The sequence below is a fragment of the Salvelinus fontinalis genome, chromosome 29, assembly GCF_029448725.1.
Source record: "Salvelinus fontinalis isolate EN_2023a chromosome 29, ASM2944872v1, whole genome shotgun sequence".
Classification (NCBI taxonomy): Eukaryota; Metazoa; Chordata; class Actinopteri; order Salmoniformes; family Salmonidae; genus Salvelinus; species Salvelinus fontinalis.
This window is the reverse complement of record NC_074693.1, coordinates 24,493,252-24,513,164: the sequence shown is the minus strand read 5'-3', so window position 1 is coordinate 24,513,164 and position 19,913 is coordinate 24,493,252. Positions and strand designations below refer to the sequence as shown.

At 45.2% G+C, this 19,913-nt stretch overlaps 1 protein-coding gene across 1 annotated transcript in view; it reads right to left on the bottom strand.

Moving 5' to 3' along the window:
- Positions 1 to 10,706: 10,706 nt before the first annotated feature.
- The window catches only part of LOC129827672 (dystrophin-related protein 2-like), a gene marked incomplete in the record, with an annotated part of 139,307 nt that continues 130,100 nt past the window's right edge, over positions 10,707 to 19,913 (bottom strand). Inside the window, 4 exon segments of the mRNA XM_055888717.1 lie at positions 10,707 to 15,223; positions 15,467 to 15,556; positions 15,834 to 15,951; positions 16,914 to 17,163. Of these exon segments, the coding sequence (XP_055744692.1) occupies positions 15,204 to 15,223; positions 15,467 to 15,556; positions 15,834 to 15,951; positions 16,914 to 17,163 (478 nt within the window).

The window sequence follows — 19,913 nt, the reverse complement described above, 5'->3', positions numbered from 1 at the left end:
GACCTTCCGCCCCCACCTACTTTCAACCACACTGTTACAACATTTGGTAAGCGCACTGATATGCGGTTCAGAGCTCGATTTGGCCTCTGCATGCGTACGGAGGCTCCGCAATTGCGTCACACCCTTCACAAGGAGCCTCCGGCCACAAATTTCTGATCGAGCATTTCAATTGGCTTTAAGGCCTATGCTCAGAGCTGCCAATTGACAGCATTGGTCGTGAGACACATGCGTTTGACACGATTCTCACGCGCACACGCCACACCTCTTATATCTCACCCATTGGAAAGTACTGCTTTTATTATTTGTATTTGTACATTGTATAGTGCGTATACAATTTTTACTTTTCAACTGTGCTCCACATCGTTTTGAAATCGAAGCATCTGCGACCGCAATTTAATAATACGCGCGGAACCTCAATCATTGTAAGGGAATGTATGGGATCAAACGGGATTGGATGCGAGTTGTAAAGAAACACCCATCAAGATTAGAGTGGAGCTGAATGGCGCTGAATGGAGAGAGAACGTTCTCCACTGAGATGATACAACTGTTTAAAGAGCTGCACTGTGGCCCTGTTTTATGTACAATGTTGTCAACACAATTAGATTTCCGTTATTCCCGTCCCAATTCAGCCTTTTGACAGCATGTACTAAAATCCACACTTGCATTAGTCCCCTTGTTTGGTGATTGGCATTTAGACTGTGACAAGGAAAAAGCAGACAGACCTACAGTCTGTTTTAGCAGGGAAGTTTGGTAGTGACCTGCTGATTGGTAAATATCCAAATCATTTTGTCAACCCAAAAGTGTAAGTTTTGATTCTAGAGGGGGTACAATAAATATACAAATACTTGGGGGAAGATTTATGTAATCTTGTCTTCAGGAGATTTCATTATCAATGTACTTTATTTAGTCTGATCAGTGGATTTCTCATTCTTCCCAATGGGCTAAGCTATAGGGTAATGAGTGTGCTTCTCAGCAACAACACTACTGCTATTCCCCACACTAACACTGTTTTATTATTACACTTCTTCACAATTTTGCCAGTGTAATCACAGATTTGAAATCTGATAGGCCTACTTGTATTGTTGAAAAGGAATTATATGAGGCGATGTATTTTTACAGCCTTTAATGGACAGTTTTGAATAAGTCATGCAAATAAGCATTGGATATTAGATTCTCCAGGCCTTGAACATAATTTTTCACATTTTAGTATTATGCGGATTCTAGTCAGAAATGGTAGGGGGACTCACAAATCATAAACACATCATATTTTGTCTATGTAAGATGATGGCATGGATATTCAACAAGTTGGCATAAACCCTAGGATATTGATGTTTATCAGATTTCTCTTCAAGGTTGGGTGATTTTGAGAAATGAATTGTTATAACAAGAACATTTTCAAACACCAATCATTTGGGAAACATAGATCAGGGAAGGCCAATCCTCCTGGAGAGGAAGCAGGATTTTCTTCCAGACCTATTTTAAAGAGATAGTTCACCAAAATTACAAAATATAAAAGGTTTGTATCCTTACCTTGAAAGCAGTCTATGGACAAGAAGACAGTAATCTCTGATTTGGTGACCCACTGCCATTAATACTATAATAGTATTTGATTTACACAGCATTCCCACTGACCTTCCCTCTGTCTCCCCATCTCATTTCACTACTGTCTGAATAGTGTCAAACCACTTAAGAAATGTGTTTAAAATAATATTTAATCCCCCGAAAATCTCAAAATAACAAAGTCATTGAATTTTGAGTGTTCATTTAATGTTAAAAGTTTGTCTGAATACCCCTGACCTGTAAAATGTTCCTCCCCCAGACCCCGTCTAAGCAAAGTCTCAATCCAAGCTTTCTTCAAAAGTTGGCAGTCCTGCCCATGCTGCAGTGTGGAACGAGAAGGAAGCCAATAAATGCTTTCACATTGTGTCCAACCCGGACATGCGCTTGCCTCTCTGGTACACAAAGAGCGGAGGGCCTTCGCTGATAGAATGAGGGGGAAATACTGGGAGGAGAAGGAGAAATACTGGAACTGCCTGGAGCAGGAGGAGAAAGAGGATGCAGCGTAGGATGAGAGCAAGGAGACCGAAGTGAAAAAGGAGGATGAATGCAAACATGAAAAACCATGGAACATGGTTGTAACGAACGGTGAAACAGCCATTACTGCTACAGTGAAAGATAAGGCTACAATGAAGGATGAAACAGCCAATAAGAAGGCAGAGAGCAGTCTGGAAATCCAGACCAATCAAAGCTCTCCATCCGTGGGAGAGGGGATGGACTGGCAGCAGAAGTTAAGACATCATGGTTCCTGCAGAAGGAGGGCAATGTCCTGCTTACAGAGAAATACAGCGAGGCCACAAGGAGGCCCTGGAGCATGTGGACTTCATTCAGAACAAGGTGTGTTAGTTCCTTCAGCGGTCAGTTGATTCAGTGATATTTTAATTCAGTGATGTGTTCCAACGGTGTGTCCATTAAGTGGAATGTTCATTCATTCATTGGTCTCTTCATTCAGGGTAAGGTTTTCATTCAGTGTGAAACAACATTAATCTAGTCACATAACTGATAATACACTTGGAAATAAGTATTTAGAGAGAAAATCATGTTTTATTAGAGTGGCAAGCTGAAAAACAAAATGAATGTGGTTATGAAATGATTAAGAATGATGACGACAATCCACAAAGGCAATAGGACATTTGCTGGATAATGTTTGTGTTTTTGGAAGATCTTTTGAACACAAGGTGACTCCTCTAAGAGACCGAAGGAGAGCCATCGGTTCATGCCATCTCACAAGCTTTAATCATGTTCCATTGTTGCCACTCCACTGAAGAGAGAAGGGCAAGGCTATAGGGTTGTAGGTACACTGGCAGAACAGAACAGGAACAGACAGAGGAGAGATGGAGATAAAAATAACAGAGACCCTTGGAGATTTAGTGACAGCGCTTTCCCAGGCATCTCTTACTCTCTGTTACCCCCCCCTCCCACTATTTCTGTCTCTTCCCCTTGCTCTTTCTCTCTCTGTCAAGCCTTCTCCATTTTCTCTCTGTGTCTCCCTCTCTCTCTCTCTCTCTCTCCCCCACCCACTCTTTCCCTCACTCTATGTATCCCTCCCCTCCCCTCTCTCCATCTCCCTCCCTCCCGTCATCAATATATTTGCCTCTCCCTCCCTCTTTCCATCCCTATATCTCTCTCTCTGCCCCCCCCCCCCTTCTCCCTCCTTTCCTCCCTCCCCATCCCTCTTTCATGGTGGACTATAAAGAGAGGAGGGAGGATTGGGACTCTCTGGAGAAGGTGCGTGTGCCGAACACTCTCAACCTCAGCCAGTGTCTGCTGGAGCTCAGGGACTATCAGGAAGTTGTGGCGCTCAACACCAAGCTGCTCAAGAAACACACGTGTACTTTCTTTCTCACACACACTACCTCTCATTCTGTATGCTTTTCTCTTCCTTTGTCTTTGTTTCCTACTGCTCCTCGCCTCTGTCGGGTTCCCTCTCTCTTCCTGTACATGTCTCCTCTTCGTCTGTTTCACTCTCCATCACCCTCTCTCTTCCTGCACCTGTCTCCTCTTTGTCTGTTTCTCTTTTCATCACCCTCTCTCTTCCTGTACCTGTCTCCTCTTCGTCTGTTTCTCTCTCCTTCACCCTCTCTCTTCCTGTACCTGTCTCCTCTTCGTCTGTTCCTCTCTCCATGTACCTGTCTCCTCTTCGTCTGTTTCTCTCTCCTTCACCCTCTCTCTTCCTGTACCTGTCTCCTCTTCGTCTGTTCCTCTCTCCATGTACCTGTCTCCTCTTCCTCTGTTTCTCTCTTCATCACCCTCTCTCTTCCTGTACCTGACTCCTCTTCGTCTGTTTCTCTCTCCATCACCCTCTCTCTTCCTGTACCTGTCTCCTCTTCGTCTGTTTCTCTCTCCATCACCCTCTCTCTTCCTGTACCTGTCTCCTCTTCGTCTGTTTCTCTCTTCATCACCCTCTCTCTTCCTGTACCTGTCTCCTCTTCATCTGTTTCTCTCTCCATCACCCTCTCTCTTCCTGCACCTGTCTCCTCTTCGTCTGTTTCTCTCTTCATCACCCTCTCTCTTCCTGCACCTGACTCCTCTTCGTCTGTTTCTCTCTCCATGTACCTGTCTCCTCTTCGTCTGTTTCTCTCTCCATCACCCTCTCTCTTCCTGCACCTGTCTCCTCTTCATCTGTTCCTCTCTTCATGTACCTGTCTCCTCTTCGTCTGTTTCTCTCTCATCACCCTCTCTCTTCCTGTACCTGTCTCCTCTTCGTCTGTTTCTCTCTCCATCACCCTCTCTCTTCCTGCACCTGTCTCCTCTTCGTCTGTTCCTCTCTCCATGTACCTGTCTCCTCTTCGTCTGTTTCTCTCTTCATCACCCTCTCTCTTCCTGCACCTGTCTCCTCTTCGTCTGTTTCTCTCTCCATCACCCTCTCTCTTCCTGTACCTGTCTCCTCTTCGTATGTTTCTCTCTTCATCACCCTCTCTCTTCCTGCACCTGTCTCCTCTTCGTCTGTTTCTCTCTTCATCACCCTCTCTCTTCCTGTACCTGTCTCCTCTTCGTCTGTTTCTCTCTTCATCACCCTCTCTCTTCCTGTACCTGTCTCCTCTTCGTCTGTTTCTCTCTCCATCACCCTCTCTCTTCCTGTACCTGTCTCCTCTTCGTCTGTTCCTCTCTCCATGTACCTGTCTCCTCTTCATCTGTTTCTCTCTCCATCACCCTCTCTCTTCCTGTACCTGTCTCCTCTTCATCACCCTCTCTCTTCCTGTACCTGTCTCCTCTTCATCTGTTTCTCTCTCCATCACCCTCTCTCTTCCTGTACCTGTCTCCTCTTCGTCTGTTCCTCTCTCCATGTACCTGTCTCCTCTTCATCTGTTTCTCTCTCCATCACCCTCTCTCTTCCTGTACCTGTCTCCTCTTCATCACCCTCTCTCTTCCTGTACCTGTCTCCTCTTCATCTGTTTCTCTCTCCATCACCCTCTCTCTTCCTGTACCTGTCTCCTCTTCATCACCCTCTCTCTTCCTGTACCTGTCTCCTCTTCGTCTGTTTCTCTCTTCATCACCCTCTCTCTTCCTGTACCTGTCTCCTCTTCGTCTGTTTCTCTCTTCATCACCCTCTCTCTTCCTGCACCTGACTCCTCTTCGTCTGTTTCTCTCTCATCACCCTCTCTCTTCCTGTACCTGTCTCCTCTTCGCCTGTTTCTCTCTCATCACCCTCTCTCTTCCTGCACCTGTCTCCTCTTCGTCTGTTTCTCTCTTCATCACCCTCTCTCTTCCTGCACCTGTCTCCTCTTCGTCTGTTTCTCTCTTCATCACCCTCTCTCTTCCTGTACCTGTCTCCTCTTCGTCTGTTTCTCTCTCCATCACCCTCTCTTTTCCTGCACCTGTCTCCTCTTCATCTGTTCCTCTCTCCATGTACCTGTCTCCTCTTCGTCTGTTTCTCTCTTCATCACCCTCTCTCTTCCTGTACCTGTCTCCTCTTCGTCTGTTTCTCTCTCCATCACCCTCTCTCTTTCTGTACCTGTCTCCTCTTCATCTGTTTCTCTCTCCATCACCCTCTCTCTTCCTGCACCTGTCTCCTCTTCGTCTTTTTCTCTCTTCATCAACCTCTCTCTTCCTGTACCTGTCTCCTCTCTCAGTTGCATCATTCTCTAGGTACTGGTTTCTAAAGACAACAGTCAAGAATGATACTCATTGTTTCCTTTAATCTGAATTATTTATCACGGAGTGGATGTGATATTGATTTACTGATCATATCCTTCTCCTTCGCTCTTTCTGTTCTTTCACTCCCTTTGTATTTTTCTTCTCTATTCCTCTCTTACCCACTTTCTGGGCCTGTCTCCTGTTCCCTCGCTCCTTCGCTCAATCTCTAACTACACATAATTTACTCTGTCTCCATCTCCCCCTGTCTCTTCTAATATCCCTCTCTCTTATTCCTTCTCTCCTCCCTGCTTTTTCTCCTCTTACTTCTTTCTGACTGTTGACTCTTCCATTTCCTTCCCTCTACAAATGTCTTCCTCTACTGTATCCTCTATCCCTCCCTCCTCTAACCCTTCCTCCTCTATCCCTCCTATACCCCTCCCTCCTCTATCCTTCCCTCCTGAAACCCTCCCTCCTCTACCCCTCCTCTATCTATTCCCCCCTCCTCTACCCCTCCCTCCTCTATCCCTCCCTCCTCTACCCCTCCCTCCTCTATCCCTCCACCCTCTATCCCTCCTCTACCTCTCCCTCCTATCCTTCCCTCCTCTACCCCTCCCTCCTCTATCCCTCCCTCCTCTACCCCTCCCTCCTCTCTCCCTCCTCTACCCCTCCCTCCTCTCTCCCCCTCTTCTACCCCACCCTACTCTATCCTTCCCTCCTCTATCCCTGCCTCCTCTATCCCTCCCTCGTCTATCTTCCATCCTCTACCACTCCCTCCTCGATCCATCCTTCCTCTATCTTCCCTCCTCTAATCCTCCTTCCTCTATACCTCCCTCCTCTACCCCTCCCTCCTCTACCCCTCCCTCCTCTACCTCTCTTCTACCCCCCTCCTCTATCCCTCCCTCCTCTACCCCTCCCTCCTCTATCCCTCCTCTACCCCTTCCTCCTCTACCCCTCTCCTCTACCCTCTCTCCTCTATCCTTCCTTCCTCTATCCTTCCCTCCTCTATCCCTCCCTCCTATTTCTCTGTAGATATCTTCAAGGCAGTGTACCAGCAGCCTAGGGCCCACTTGGCTCTGTGCAACGAGCAGGAGGCCAGGAAGCACTTCCAGATGTTGGAGCGTTTGGAGCCCAGGTTCAAGCCCATCGTCAATCAGGAAAATAAGAGGATGGGTAAGAACCTCTGGAACAAGCACGTCAGCAATAAGAAGAACTACTGGGAAGCTACAGAGGAAAAGTGGGGCCCCGAGGAGAAGAAAGTAAAGAAAACTGGAGGGGAGTGTTGGGAAAGAAGGGGAAGCAGACCCGACTGTAAAAGAGGGAAGTAGTGATGGAGTGAGAGAGGAGAAGAAGCAAGAGGTAACGGCGGTGGGTGTAGTGCGCAGACAGCAGCCACTGCTGAGAAAGAGGGAGGTGGTGGAGTGGAAAAGGAGAAGGCTCATGGGAAGAGAACAGAGAGTGTAGAGGTAGAGAGATGGACAGGCGGGGTAGATAACAGAGCAGGAGATAAAGAGACAGATATGGCAAGGAGATAACGTACAGTTCAGGTCGGAAGTTTGCATACACTTAGGTTGGAGTCATTAAAACTCGTTTTTCAACCACTCCACACATTTCTTGTTCACAAACTATAGTTTTGGCAAGTCGGTTAGGACATCTACTTTGTGCATGACACAAGTAATTTTTCCAACAATTGTTTACAGACAGATTATTTCACTTATAATTCACTGTATCACAATTCCAGTGGATCAGAAGTTTACACTAAGTTGACTGTGCCTTTAATCAGCTTGGAAAATTCCAGAAAATTATGTCATGGCTTTAGAAGCACAAGTCTGGTTCATCCTTGGGAGCAATTTCCAAATACCTGAAGGTACCACGTTCATCTGTACAAACAATAAAAAAGAATGTGTCTGACTATATGGTGGAAAGACTCCTGTATTTATTTCATTTTTACTTTTGCGTTTTACTAAGAAAAGGCTATGTTTTTTATTTAAGTAGTATGTGTTCAGGAAGTGGAAATTAGTCTAAGCTATAAGAAGTTTGTTAATGGATATTTATATTTTGTGTTTTAAGTTATCATTTCAGGTTTACTTGGTGTTATCACTGTTACACACAATGATGGCTAGTATAAAAACCATAAACACGCAGCAATCATACCGCTCAGGAAAGAGACACCTTCTGTCTCCTAGAGATGAACGTACTTTGGTGCTAAAAGTGCAAACAATCCCAGAACAACAGCAAAGGACCTTGTGAAGATGCTGGAGGAAACAGGTACAAAGTATCTATATCCACAGTAAAACGAGTCCTACATCAACATAACCTGAAAGGCCGCTCAGCAAGGAAGAAGCCACTGCTCCAAAATCGCTATAAAAAAGCCAGACTACGGTTTGAAACTGCACATGGGGACAAAGATTGTACTTTTTGGAGAAATGTCCTCTGGTCTGATGAAACAAAAATAGAACTGTTTGGCCATAATGACCATCATTATGTGGAGGAAAAAAGGCAGAAGAACCCCATCCCAACCGTGAAGCACGGGGGTGGCAGCATCATGTTGTGGGGGTGCTTTGCTGCCGGAGGGACTGGTGCACTTCACAAAATAGATGGCATCATGAGGGAGGAAAATTAAGTGGATATATTGAAGCAACATCTCAGACATCAGTCAGGAAGTTAAAGCTTGGTCGCAAATGGGTCTTTCAACTGGACAATGACTCAAAGCATATTTCCAAAGTTGTGGCAAAAGGGCTTAAGGACAACAAAGTCAAGGTATTGGAGTGGCCATCACAAAGCCCTGACCTCAATTCTACAGAAAATTTGTGGGAAGAACTGAAAAAGCGTGTGCGAGCAAGATAGCCTACAAACCTGACTCAGTTACACCAGCTCTGTCAGCAGGAATGGGCCAAAAGCTTGTGGAAGGCTACCCGAAAGGTTTGACCCAAGTTAAACAATTTAATGGCAATGCTACCAAATACTAATTGAGTGTATGTAAACTTCTGACCCACTGGGAATGTGATGAAAGAAATAAAAGCTGAAAGAAATAATTCGCTCTACTACTATTCTGACATTTCACATTCTTAAAATAAAGTGGTGATCCTAACTGACCTAAGACAGTGAATTTTTACTTGGATTAAATGTCAGGAATTGTGAAAAACTGAGTTTAAATGTATATGGCTCAGATGTCAGGGAAGGCTGCTATAAAGGCTAAATGTCAATCAACTGCCCCCCAGGAAGTAAACAAGGGTTGCACAGGGAACAAAGACACCAATGAGACAAAAAGCAGTACCATTCAATCCAAATCAACCAATAGGAGTACATTAGCCACCGCTGACCTTCCTAACCAGCAGGCCACAGAGGTACTTTCAGAGGTAGCTGAGGTGAGTCAGGTTAGACACACAGATGGACAGACCTAACAAAGGAGAGAGTCAGGTTAGACACACAGATGGACAGACCTAACAAAGGAGAGAGTCCGGTTAGACACACAGATGGACAGACCTAACAAAGGAGAGAGTCAGGTTAGACACACAGATGGACAGACCTAACAAAGGAGAGAGTCAGGTTAGACACACAGATGGACAGACCTAACAAAGGAGAGAGTCAGGTTAGACACACAGATGGACAGACCTAACAAAGGAGAGAGTCAGGTTAGACACACAGATGGACAGACCTAACAAAGGAGAGAGTCAGGTTAGACACACAGATGGACAGACCTAACAAAGGAGAGAGTCCGGTTAGACACACAGATGGACAGACCTAACAAAGGAGAGAGTCAGGTTAGACACACAGATGGACAGACCTAACAAAGGAGAGAGTCAGGTTAGACACACAGATGGACAGACCTAATAAAGGAGAGAGTCAGGTTAGACACACAGATGGACAGACCTAACAAAGGAGAGAGTCAGGTTAGACACACAGATGGACAGACCTAACAAAGGAGAGAGTCAGGTTAGACACACAGATGGACAGACCTAACAAAGGAGAGAGTCAGGTTAGACACACAGATGGACAGACCTAACAAAGGAGAGAGTCAGGTTAGACACACAGATGGACAGACCTAACAAAGGAGAGAGTCAGGTTAGACACACAGATGGACAGACCTAACAAAGGAGAGAGTCAGGTTAGACACACAGATGGACAGACCTAACAAAGGAGAGAGTCAGGTTAGACACACAGATGGACAGACCTAACAAAGGAGAGAGTCAGGTTAGACACACAGATGGACAGACCTAACAAAGGAGAGAGTCAGGTTAGACACACAGATGGACAGACCTAACAAAGGAGAGAATCAGGTTAGACACACAGATGGACAGACCTAACAAAGGAGAGAGTCCGGTTAGACACACAGATGGACAGACCTAACAAAGGAGAGAGTCAGGTTAGACACACAGATGGACAGACCTAACAAAGGAGAGGCAGAGGAAAGCAAAATGGATGAAGGGAGAAAAACAGAGGGAAAGAGTTCTGATGAACAGCCGTGTCCATCAGAGGGACAAGCAACACCAAGCCTGGGGTCCCCACTGGAAATATCCATCCCTCCACCAAGTCCAAAAGTAACACAAGAAAAACAGGTAAACATACACAGGCATTGATGTGATTCATGACATTGATGTGATTCAAGGCATTGATGTGATTCATGACATTGATGTGATTCAAGACATTGATATGATTCATGACATTGATGTGATTCATGACATTGATGTGATTCAAGACATTGATGTGATCATGACATTGATGTGATCATGACATTGATGTGATTCAAGACATTGATGTGATTCATGACATTGATGTGATTCAAGACATTGATATGATTCATGACATTGATGTGATTCAAGACATTGACGTGATTCATGACATTGATGTGATTCATGACATTGACGTGATTCATGACATTGATGTGATTCAAGACATTGATGTGATTCAAGACATTGACATGATTCATGACATTGATGTGATTCAAGACATTGATGTGATTCATGACATTAATGTGATTCATGACATTGATGTGATCATGACATATCATGTGGTGATTACCATAATTCAATTCAGGGTCATACTTGGTGGCATACACAAAAGACAAGCAGACGTTGTGTATAACAAATACAAATTGTATTTATTCTTTGTACACAAAGAGTAGAAAGCAGCCAGTAACCCACTCGTTATTAAAAAGCCTTTCTTTTTCAATAATTTTATACAGATTAAAAACCGATGGGGAGGACAACAACAAGGAGGAATGTCAGTACAGTACACAATTAAATAAACAAATAAGTCAATGACAGACACATTAGTCATAATCAAATGGACAAGTAATGAGGCGTAGTAACGTTGCTTTAAAAAAGACAGTAGAATAGAAAAGATGAGTCTGTGTTTTGCGGTGGCAGGGCGTCACTGTGGTAAAATAGGCTAGGCTAGTGTATGTCGTTGTAGCTCTGATTCCCATAAGAGGTTAAGTAATTCATGGCCCTGCCGTGTTCGAGAACACCAACAACCCTCCCTGTGTCTCGTAACGATGCCAAGGTGCCCAGAACTCAGCGTGCACAGAAAGTCTCGCCATTAGGAATAATGAGCGGCGCTCGATAACGGGTTGACCAACTATATATAGCAGGGACACAGCCATACCCGTTGGCCATGTCCTCTAAACTGTTTCTGTCTCCGGCGACTAGGGCTTCTCCTCAATCACGAAAATGATCGGACTGGTATCCAGCGTGACACTACTCGTAGTGCTCCAATGTGGTTCGAGCTCCACAGTGGTTTTATCTCGAACATTAGACGCCTCCGATGGATAATCACATGACTACAGAGAGATGCGGGCAGTATAACGTAGTGTTCTTACAGAGGCTTCGATTCGATGGGCTACAACACAATGCCACTACAAAGACAGTATGGACTTCTGGGAGTTAAAGTAAGAGGGACACAGTGAAGAGCTACAGTTTTCTGCTGCACTGTTACATATCGTTATATCAGTCTGCCGAATTACCTGCTACAGTGGTGTAATCATTCATTCCACCTACGCTCTCCTACCTCCAGTATTGTCCAAAACACACAAAACATTTACAGTGCCTTCAGAAAGTATTCATGCCCCTTGACTTTATTCAACATTTTGTTGTTACAGCCTGTATAAAAAAATATACTTTTCCCCCCTGACCCATCTACTCACAATACCTCATAATGACAAAGTGAAAAAATGTTTTTAGAAATGTTAGCAAATGTATTGAAAATGAAATACAAAAATATCTAATTTAAGTATTCACACTGCTGAGTCAATGTTAGAATCACTTTTGGCAGCGATTACGGCTGTGAGTCTTTCTGGGTAAGTCTCTAAGAGCCTTGCACACCTGGATAGGATTTTGCCTGAACATAGCTCTATTCAGTTTATTTTTATAATAAAAAAAGGTCCCTGAGTCCTTGCCATTGACAAGCATTCCCATAACATGATGCAGCCACCACCACCATGCTTGAAAATATGAAGTGGGTCTCAGTGATGTGTTGTGTTGGATTTGCCCCAAACATAACACTTTGTATTCAGGACATAAAGTTGATTTCTTTACCACATTTTTTTCAGTTTGACTTTATTGCCTTATTGCAAACAGGATGCATGTTTTGGAATATTTTTTATTCTGTAAAGGCTTCCTTTCCGTACTGTCATTTAGGTTAGTATTGTGGAGTAAACATTCCCCCCAAAATAATTCCACTTTGACATTATGGGGTATTGTGTGTAGGCCAGTGACACAAAATCTAAATGTAATCAATTTTAAATTCAGGCTGTAACACAACAAAATGTGGAAAAGGGCACGGGTGAATAGTTTCTGAAGGCATAAAGGTCTACATGACATATGGTTTCTAGGCCTAATCGCTGTAGTTCGTAATTGCACACACAGAGAGCGAGAGAGTTGTGATGCATTCCCAGCTGCGTATATTCAGAGCCAAAACTATGTTCAGGGGGCTCATCAATGTGTAATGAGACGTGTGTTTACAACCAAAGAGTAAACATTATTTGCGTTGCGTGTTTATTTCACTTGAGCAATTCTTTGTTCCTGGATCCTGTAAAGAAGGATGCCGGTGCACGTCAGCCCTTGGCAAAGGTAGAACAGATGTCAATGATAATGACTTTCTATGCCAGTTAAACACTAAACAGTGGCAGGCATTGTTCAGCGGGGGTGGTTAAGGAGTGATCGGGGGATAAGGCGGCTGAGGTATGGAATCGAGGCGCCCTCTCTTCCCCATATGGTTATTATCATTTCGATTATGAACGGCGCCCCACCTTGCTGACTCTCAACCTGTACAGTGTACAGTTCCCTAGCAACAGCAGCAAAACAAACAGACAGCCACGACGGAACTCGACGATGTGAAATGTGAACGCCGGCGCCTGGAGGGGATAAAGTCTAACAAAAACTGGGATGGGATTCAAACTGAAATCTGTTCTTGGCAATAAGGTCAGAATGTTCTCTGAATGAATACAAACTATTCACATCATGGCTCCCTGCGACTGTGGGTGTAAGAACTTTATGGAAGTGGTACCTCATAAAAAACAGAGCATGTGTCCTCTTTTTTTTCTATTAAACCGCTCGCCTACTGTCTGCGTCCGTCTCTTGGAGATTTGCTGTGGCAAGCACATCAAAGTGGATGGCTCCTCTCCACTCAGCCCAGGAGCACTGAACAGACTATTTTCTTCCCCTTTCCTTTGGTCTCTCAGATCTCCCCTCCTCCGAGCCTCTCTTCCACTTCGCTATCACATTCCCAGCATCCTCCCTCCCTCCACCCCACCAAAGCCCTATTTGACCCCACCCTTTTAATTAGTCTCTCAGGTGCTAGGCCGCTCTAGCGCTGTCAATTCCCACTGTCTTCCCTGTCCTTACTCATAAAGGCTCTCTGATGCCTCTAATGCAAAATGCCACAGAACCCAGACCCCTAAACAGAACTAGCATCTGATATTGAATGACATTCACATCCACCCACTACACCCAACTGATGCAATTTCCTCCTCTGATTGTGAAAACACTGAATGACAAAAAAGGCATATGTGAGCCAGTACTTTAACATCTGATAGACAAATGGATGAGTCACAAGCATAAAAAGAGAAAATAAGAGAGGGATAGGGGGAGGAGAGAGAGGAGAGAGAGAGCGCCAGGGCGAACTCCATTTAATAATGTTTGAGGCAGCAACATAAAACACACGTATTGGTCCGTGCTGAGCTCTGTCTGGGTTTAAGGCAAATAGACTGTGCTCTGTCTGGAGTGTCACATGATCCTGGTGTGATGGTAGCCCAACCGCCCCGCCAGCATCGAGCTCCTACTATCCTAGGCATTTGTGTACCCCTGAAAGGTTTAAGCAACATGGGGCACTGGGGCATCATGCCATCTCTGCTGTGCACGCAGCGGGAGCCAGAGGAGGGCCCGGCCTTTAAAGCTAGACGCTTTCTCAGCTAAACACATATCAGCGTTGTCTCGAGACTCTCCTCCTGAACAGAGAGACGCAAAATCACAGGCCTTCTTTCGTCACTGATTTCGTTTCACAAAAGTTTGCGGCTGTGAGTGCAAGCGTATGTGCGTTTATACGTGTGTATTCCTACTGTATGTGATATGAATCTGAGTATGAATACGTGTGTTAATACAGCATGAGAGTTCATCTGAAACAACGTGGGTCCGCGCGTGTGTGATATGTGCACTCACTGTGACAGAGAAAGAGGGGAGCCATGCGAGAGAGACGACAGGCATCCCAGTTTGGTAAGATTAGAGGAGCTGTGTGCACAGAAGCAGCGCTGCATGCGCTGGCAGGCACTTTGGCTGTCTTAAATAAATCATAGGGTTTTACTGATGATGTGTCAGTCCCACAGAGTCAATAAGCTTGTTGTGGGTCCCGCTGGCTCCCCGACAATCTGCTCTGCTTTGCTCTGGGTACGCCTGCCCCAGCCGCCTGATCACAGCCGCATGAAACGCAGCCAGCCTGGCCCACATCGAGTCAACGCTGGTGCGCATGAACGCCTCGTTAAAAAAAGAGAAGTTTGAAACGCATTAGAAAACAGGAAAAACACAAACGCACGCAGTTACTGGATAGAACAAACATGATGGAAATCCTCACTCATTTTTGCATTGTGTAAAAGTCATTTTTGTGGAAGGTCCTTGTGCTGTATGGATATAAAACGTCACACCTTCGGACGACTACGTGGACGCTGGTTAGCACAGTGTCATGGCTGGGATGCTAGCGTTAGCCAGTAGTGGATTAGCTAGCTAAAACGGTTTCTGCCTGGCTGGGCTGCTAACGTTAGCTGTTAGCTTCCTTAGCCTCCTTAGCTGGTTAACACAGTGTCTGGCTGCACCGCTTAGCCATAGCATAACTTTAGCCATAGCTTGTTAGCATAGTGCTTGGCCCGGCCTGGACATTAGCATTAGCTGTTAGCCTTTGACTCCCACAGGGGTGGTTAGTGCACAGAGGTCCAGGGGGAGGGAGAGGGGTCAGCTCTGGGTGAGCTGCTGTATGGGTCAAGGACTTGGTGCACTCTCTGTCCCTCTGATGGCAGCTATATGGGGCACGGGCCATCAGGCATCCCATCAGGCATCACTCTGCACTCCAAGCGCCGCCCTGGGTTAGATGAGTGACGTGGTTCCTGGAAGAGGAGAGAGGGAGAAAAGTGGCAATTAAGGGTCAAAATTCATTTTTAGAATACAAGCAGAATGGCCAGTACTCAATGTGGGTCTTCACCAGGCTAATGGGTTTTGATCAGGCTAGTAAACTGTACATACCATGCTTCTATCTGCTGGAAGTAGACTCACTACCTTGATGGGCACAAGTAAATGGTTGTATCTGTGGCGTGTCTGTCTCAGGTCTGTTGGATCAGAGAGAGACTCACCAGGTTCTGAAGGGAAGACGTTTCTCAGCTGCTCTATGACCTCCTGCAGCTGCTGCACTGTGTCCTGTTCATGATCATCATCGCCATCTCCTGTCACACACAGCATCACACGGAGAGAGATGAGTGACAACAGAACATTCAATCATCTCATTCCAATGTTGTTATGGCCCACTAAATTTCCCCCCAAAATGTTTTCCAGTCAATAATCCATCAGGAATCGTTTGGAACTTGCAACCCACCAGTGGGACCTAGCCTGATTGCTGTCTCTGTTCATTTGGCAAATGACGGAGTGGAATGTTAGCTAAAAAGACTGGTACCCAGACTAGACAGGACCTAATATTCGGGAACATTTGACTTAGTAGCTCACCTGCTGCCTCTGTGTCTGTGGTCTCTCTACTGGGTCCGTCCCCCTGACGGCCTCCCCCTGACACCGGAGATGACAGGGACGAAGGTTCCGACCCGTTGGCCTCCGAATCGTCTTTGGGCTGGTGGAAAGTAAATAGTGTCATCAATCACCACAAAATTCCCATCGACAGCTACTTCAGAAAAGCACAAACGTTATTGGAATGTGTTGGTTGGGGTTGAAGGACACAGTAAACACGTAGACGCACTAAATACGTCAAAGTGTTCCAGTGAAAGTGAAGGCTGCGTTGGCTGGGGATTCAGACCTAGTTGTACGATGAACAAAGGAAAATCTACTTTCTACGGAGATAAAAACAGAACGGTTGACACTGACAGTTGACTGCCCACACCCACTCCACCACTTCATATTGGAACAATAGACTGAAGGAAATAAAGAATCTACGTGCATCAACATTTCTTAAGAAGGGATTGAAAGGCATTATATGACATGGGAGGTTCATGGAAGTGGTGAGAAAGTTCAAATCTACAACTTTAGAATTCTTGGTATTCAGTCCCACTGTTCCCAATCCCATTCCCCTCTTTCCACTAAATGAACCATCTCTCCAGTCTCTCTTTCAATCTCCTCTCTCTATTCCCAATTTCCAAGTCTTTTCACCTGAGGAAATGCCTTTCTGTCACTCTCTCTTTCTCTCTCTCCCTCTACTGCAGCAGTACAAATGATCTTTCCATTCCTCCCTCTCCCTCTCTATATTCCCCATTCACACATTCCTATTCTCCTACAGCAGTGTCCTATTTTCTCTCAGTCCATCCATTCTCTTTGTTCCCCTTTTTTGCTTCCTTTTATCATTCTGCTTCTTAATCCCTCTTGAGTCTATCCCCCTCTTTCTTTCTCTCCTTACCGTAGGTATTTCCCTAAGTCTCTCAGCTCTATCCCCCTCCCTTTCTGTCTCTGTACCTGCAGTTTTAAGCCCTTATAGTCGTTCTCTACCTCACCCCCCCTCTCCTCTTTTCCAAGGCTTCTTTTGTCTTTCTCCCCCTTCTCTTTCTTTCCACTTTCCTTTCCCCTTCCTCCCTCCCTACCTACCTGCAGCAGTAGCTCTCGTAGCCTGTGCAGCTGGGACTCCAGTTGTTTGTTGTGGTCCTCTAGGATCTGCATGCGTGTCTCCAGGCGAGTCTTGTGCTGCCGGAGGACCCTTGCCTCGGCCAGGAGCTCCTCGTCCTGCTGGCCCTCCGTGGGAGATCCCGGAATCCCCTCACCTCCCTCTGTCAGCTGGGGCGCAGCAGCCGCCTCCTCATGCCTCCACTTCAGCCGCCGCCACTCCCCCTGCAGCACCCTGGGGAATAGGAGAGAGGACAGAGACATCAGCAGACAACATTTTAAAGAGCTGGGAGTTTTCACTGTCCACAATAGGCTATGCTAGTAAATGGTGTGAGCTGTCTGTAAAGCACATTTCTAAAAGAGAATTAATTTCAAAGTGGTTTACAAATATAATAAAAAAAGAAACGAAAGATAACACAAAACGTTTTCTATACAAATATACATTTAAGATAGACAATAATATTTTTTGGGAGACAAATTCAAAAAGTAAAACAGTAAAATAACAGTGGACATGAGAATACAGCGGAAAACGTATAAATAAATGAAGATGGCACTATGGCTGAGACAACTAAAAGCACCGTAGGTAAAAGTGCAGCTAAAAAAGTATGTCTCAACCTTTTTCTTCAAATTGTCTACCATTTCTGAGGCCCTCAAATCCTCTGGCAGGCTGTTCCAAAGGCCAGCATCACAGTGACTAAAGGCAGGGCCGGTTCCTGGCATACAGTGCATTCGGAAAGTATTCAGACCCCTTGACTTTTTTCACATTTTGTTACGTTACAGCCTTATTCTAAAATTGATTAAGTACATTTTTTCCTCATCAATCTACACACAATACCCCACAATGACAAAGCAAAGACAGGTTTTTAGCAATGTGTGCAAATGTATAAATAAAAAAATACAGAAATATCACATTTACATGAGTATTCAGACCCTTTACTCAGTACTTTGTTGGAGCACCTTTGGCAGCAATTACAGCCTCAAGTCTTCTTTGGTATGGCACTACAAGCTTGGCACACCTCTATTTTGGGAGTTTCTCCCATTCTTCTCTGCAGATCCTCTAAAGCTCTGTCAGGTTGGATGGGGAGTGTCGCTGCACAGCTATCGGGTTCAAGTCCGGGCTCTGGCTGGGCCACTCAAGGGCTCAGAGACTTGTCCCGAAGCCACTCCTGCATTGTCTTGGCTGTGTGCTTAGGGTTGTTGTCCTGTTGGAAGGTGAACCTTCGCCCCAGTCTGAGGTCCTGAGTGCTCTGGAGCAGGTTTTCATCAAGGATCTCTCTGTACTTTGCTCCGTTCATCTGTCCCTCAATCCTAACTTCTCTCAGTCCCTGCCGCTGAAAAACAGCACGATGCTATCAAAACCACAGCATGCTGCCACCACCATGCTTCACCGTAGGGATGGTGCCAGGTTTCCTCCAGATGTGACGCTTGGCATTCAGGCCAAAGAGTTAAATCTTTGTTTCATCAGACCAGAGAATGATGTGTCTCATGTCTGAGAGTCCTTTAGATGCCTTTTGGCAAACTTCAAGTGGGCTGTCATGTGCCTTTTTACTGAGGAGTGGCTTCCGTCTGGTCACTCTGGCATAAAGGCCTGATTGGTGGAGTGCTGCAGAGCTGGTTGTCCTTCTGGAAGGTTTTCCCATCTCCACAGAGGAACTCTGGAGCTCTGACAGAGTGACCATCGGGTTCTTGGTCATCTCTTTGACCAAGGCCCTTCTCCCCCCATTTCTCAGTTTGGCCAGGTGGGCCAGCTCTAGGAAGAGTCTTGCTGGGTCCAAACTTCTTCCATTTAAGAATGATGGAGGCCACTGTGTTCTTGGGGACCTTCAATGCTGCAGAAATGTTTTGCTTCCCTTCCCCAGATCTGAGCCTCGACTAAATCCTGTCTCGGAGTTCTACAGATAATTCCGTCGACCTCATGGCTTGGTTTTGCTCTGACATGCACTGGCAACAGTGGGACCTTATATAGACAGGTGTGTGCCTTTCCAAATCATGCTCAATCAATTGAATTTAACACAGGGGGACTCAAATCAAGTTGTCAATTTTTTATTTTTTAGGAACTCAGTCAGGGTCTCAATTTACTACTGAGAGTAAGAATAATATAATTCACCAGGTGCAATTTCGAAATTTGGTTGTGCATCATTAGTTATTCTCTTGTTATGTCGTCCACTGACAGTTACTCAATTAGCCATATCAGCTGACAATTGTTAGCTGGCAATCTGTCTAAATCTGTAGTAATTATGATTGAATACCGACCTGCCAGGTGGGTTTTATCTAATGTTCACTGTCTGTGTGCTGATCATGCGAACTGACTAGTGACATAGTCAGGAAAAATGATCGCTCTGAACATATACACTGTATGAAAACAGAAACGTAATCGAGTTGAACTGTTGATCAGGATTAACTTGTGTTTAACATAAAGACGAATCCTGTGCATGCATCGTTTACCACAGCTCATAATTTTTTCTTTGTCTCTATAACATTTGTGACGACCCTCCCACTCTGTCTGCCCGAATTCTTTCTCTTTGCTCTTGTTTTCCTTATTAGGATGTCGGTGGGCGGAGCTGGGAGGGTCGTCAGCGAAATGGGACACACCTGGGCTCGGGTGTGTCCTGGGGATAAATACACCTTTCCCCATTCATTGGGGAGACTCTCTCCACGCAGACACACTGCTGAATTTTGGTTGTGGCTGTTTTGTTTGTTTGCATTATCACATCTATGCACGTAACCACTCACTTACTCTACTGACTACACACACCATTGTTACTTGTTTATAGTTTACTTTAGTTAAGAAATATATTTGTGTTATTCCTTGATCTCCATGTTGTTTCGCTTTCTGTTGCGGGCTACGAGTCGGTTCGTGATACATTTCGCACAGACAATAAAGATCACTTTTCTGAGCAGCGAAATTGTGCACGGGAATCTTTTTCTTCTTATTTTCCTGACAATTTTCACAGAGCAAAGTAAGTTGAGGCATGGGATGACGGT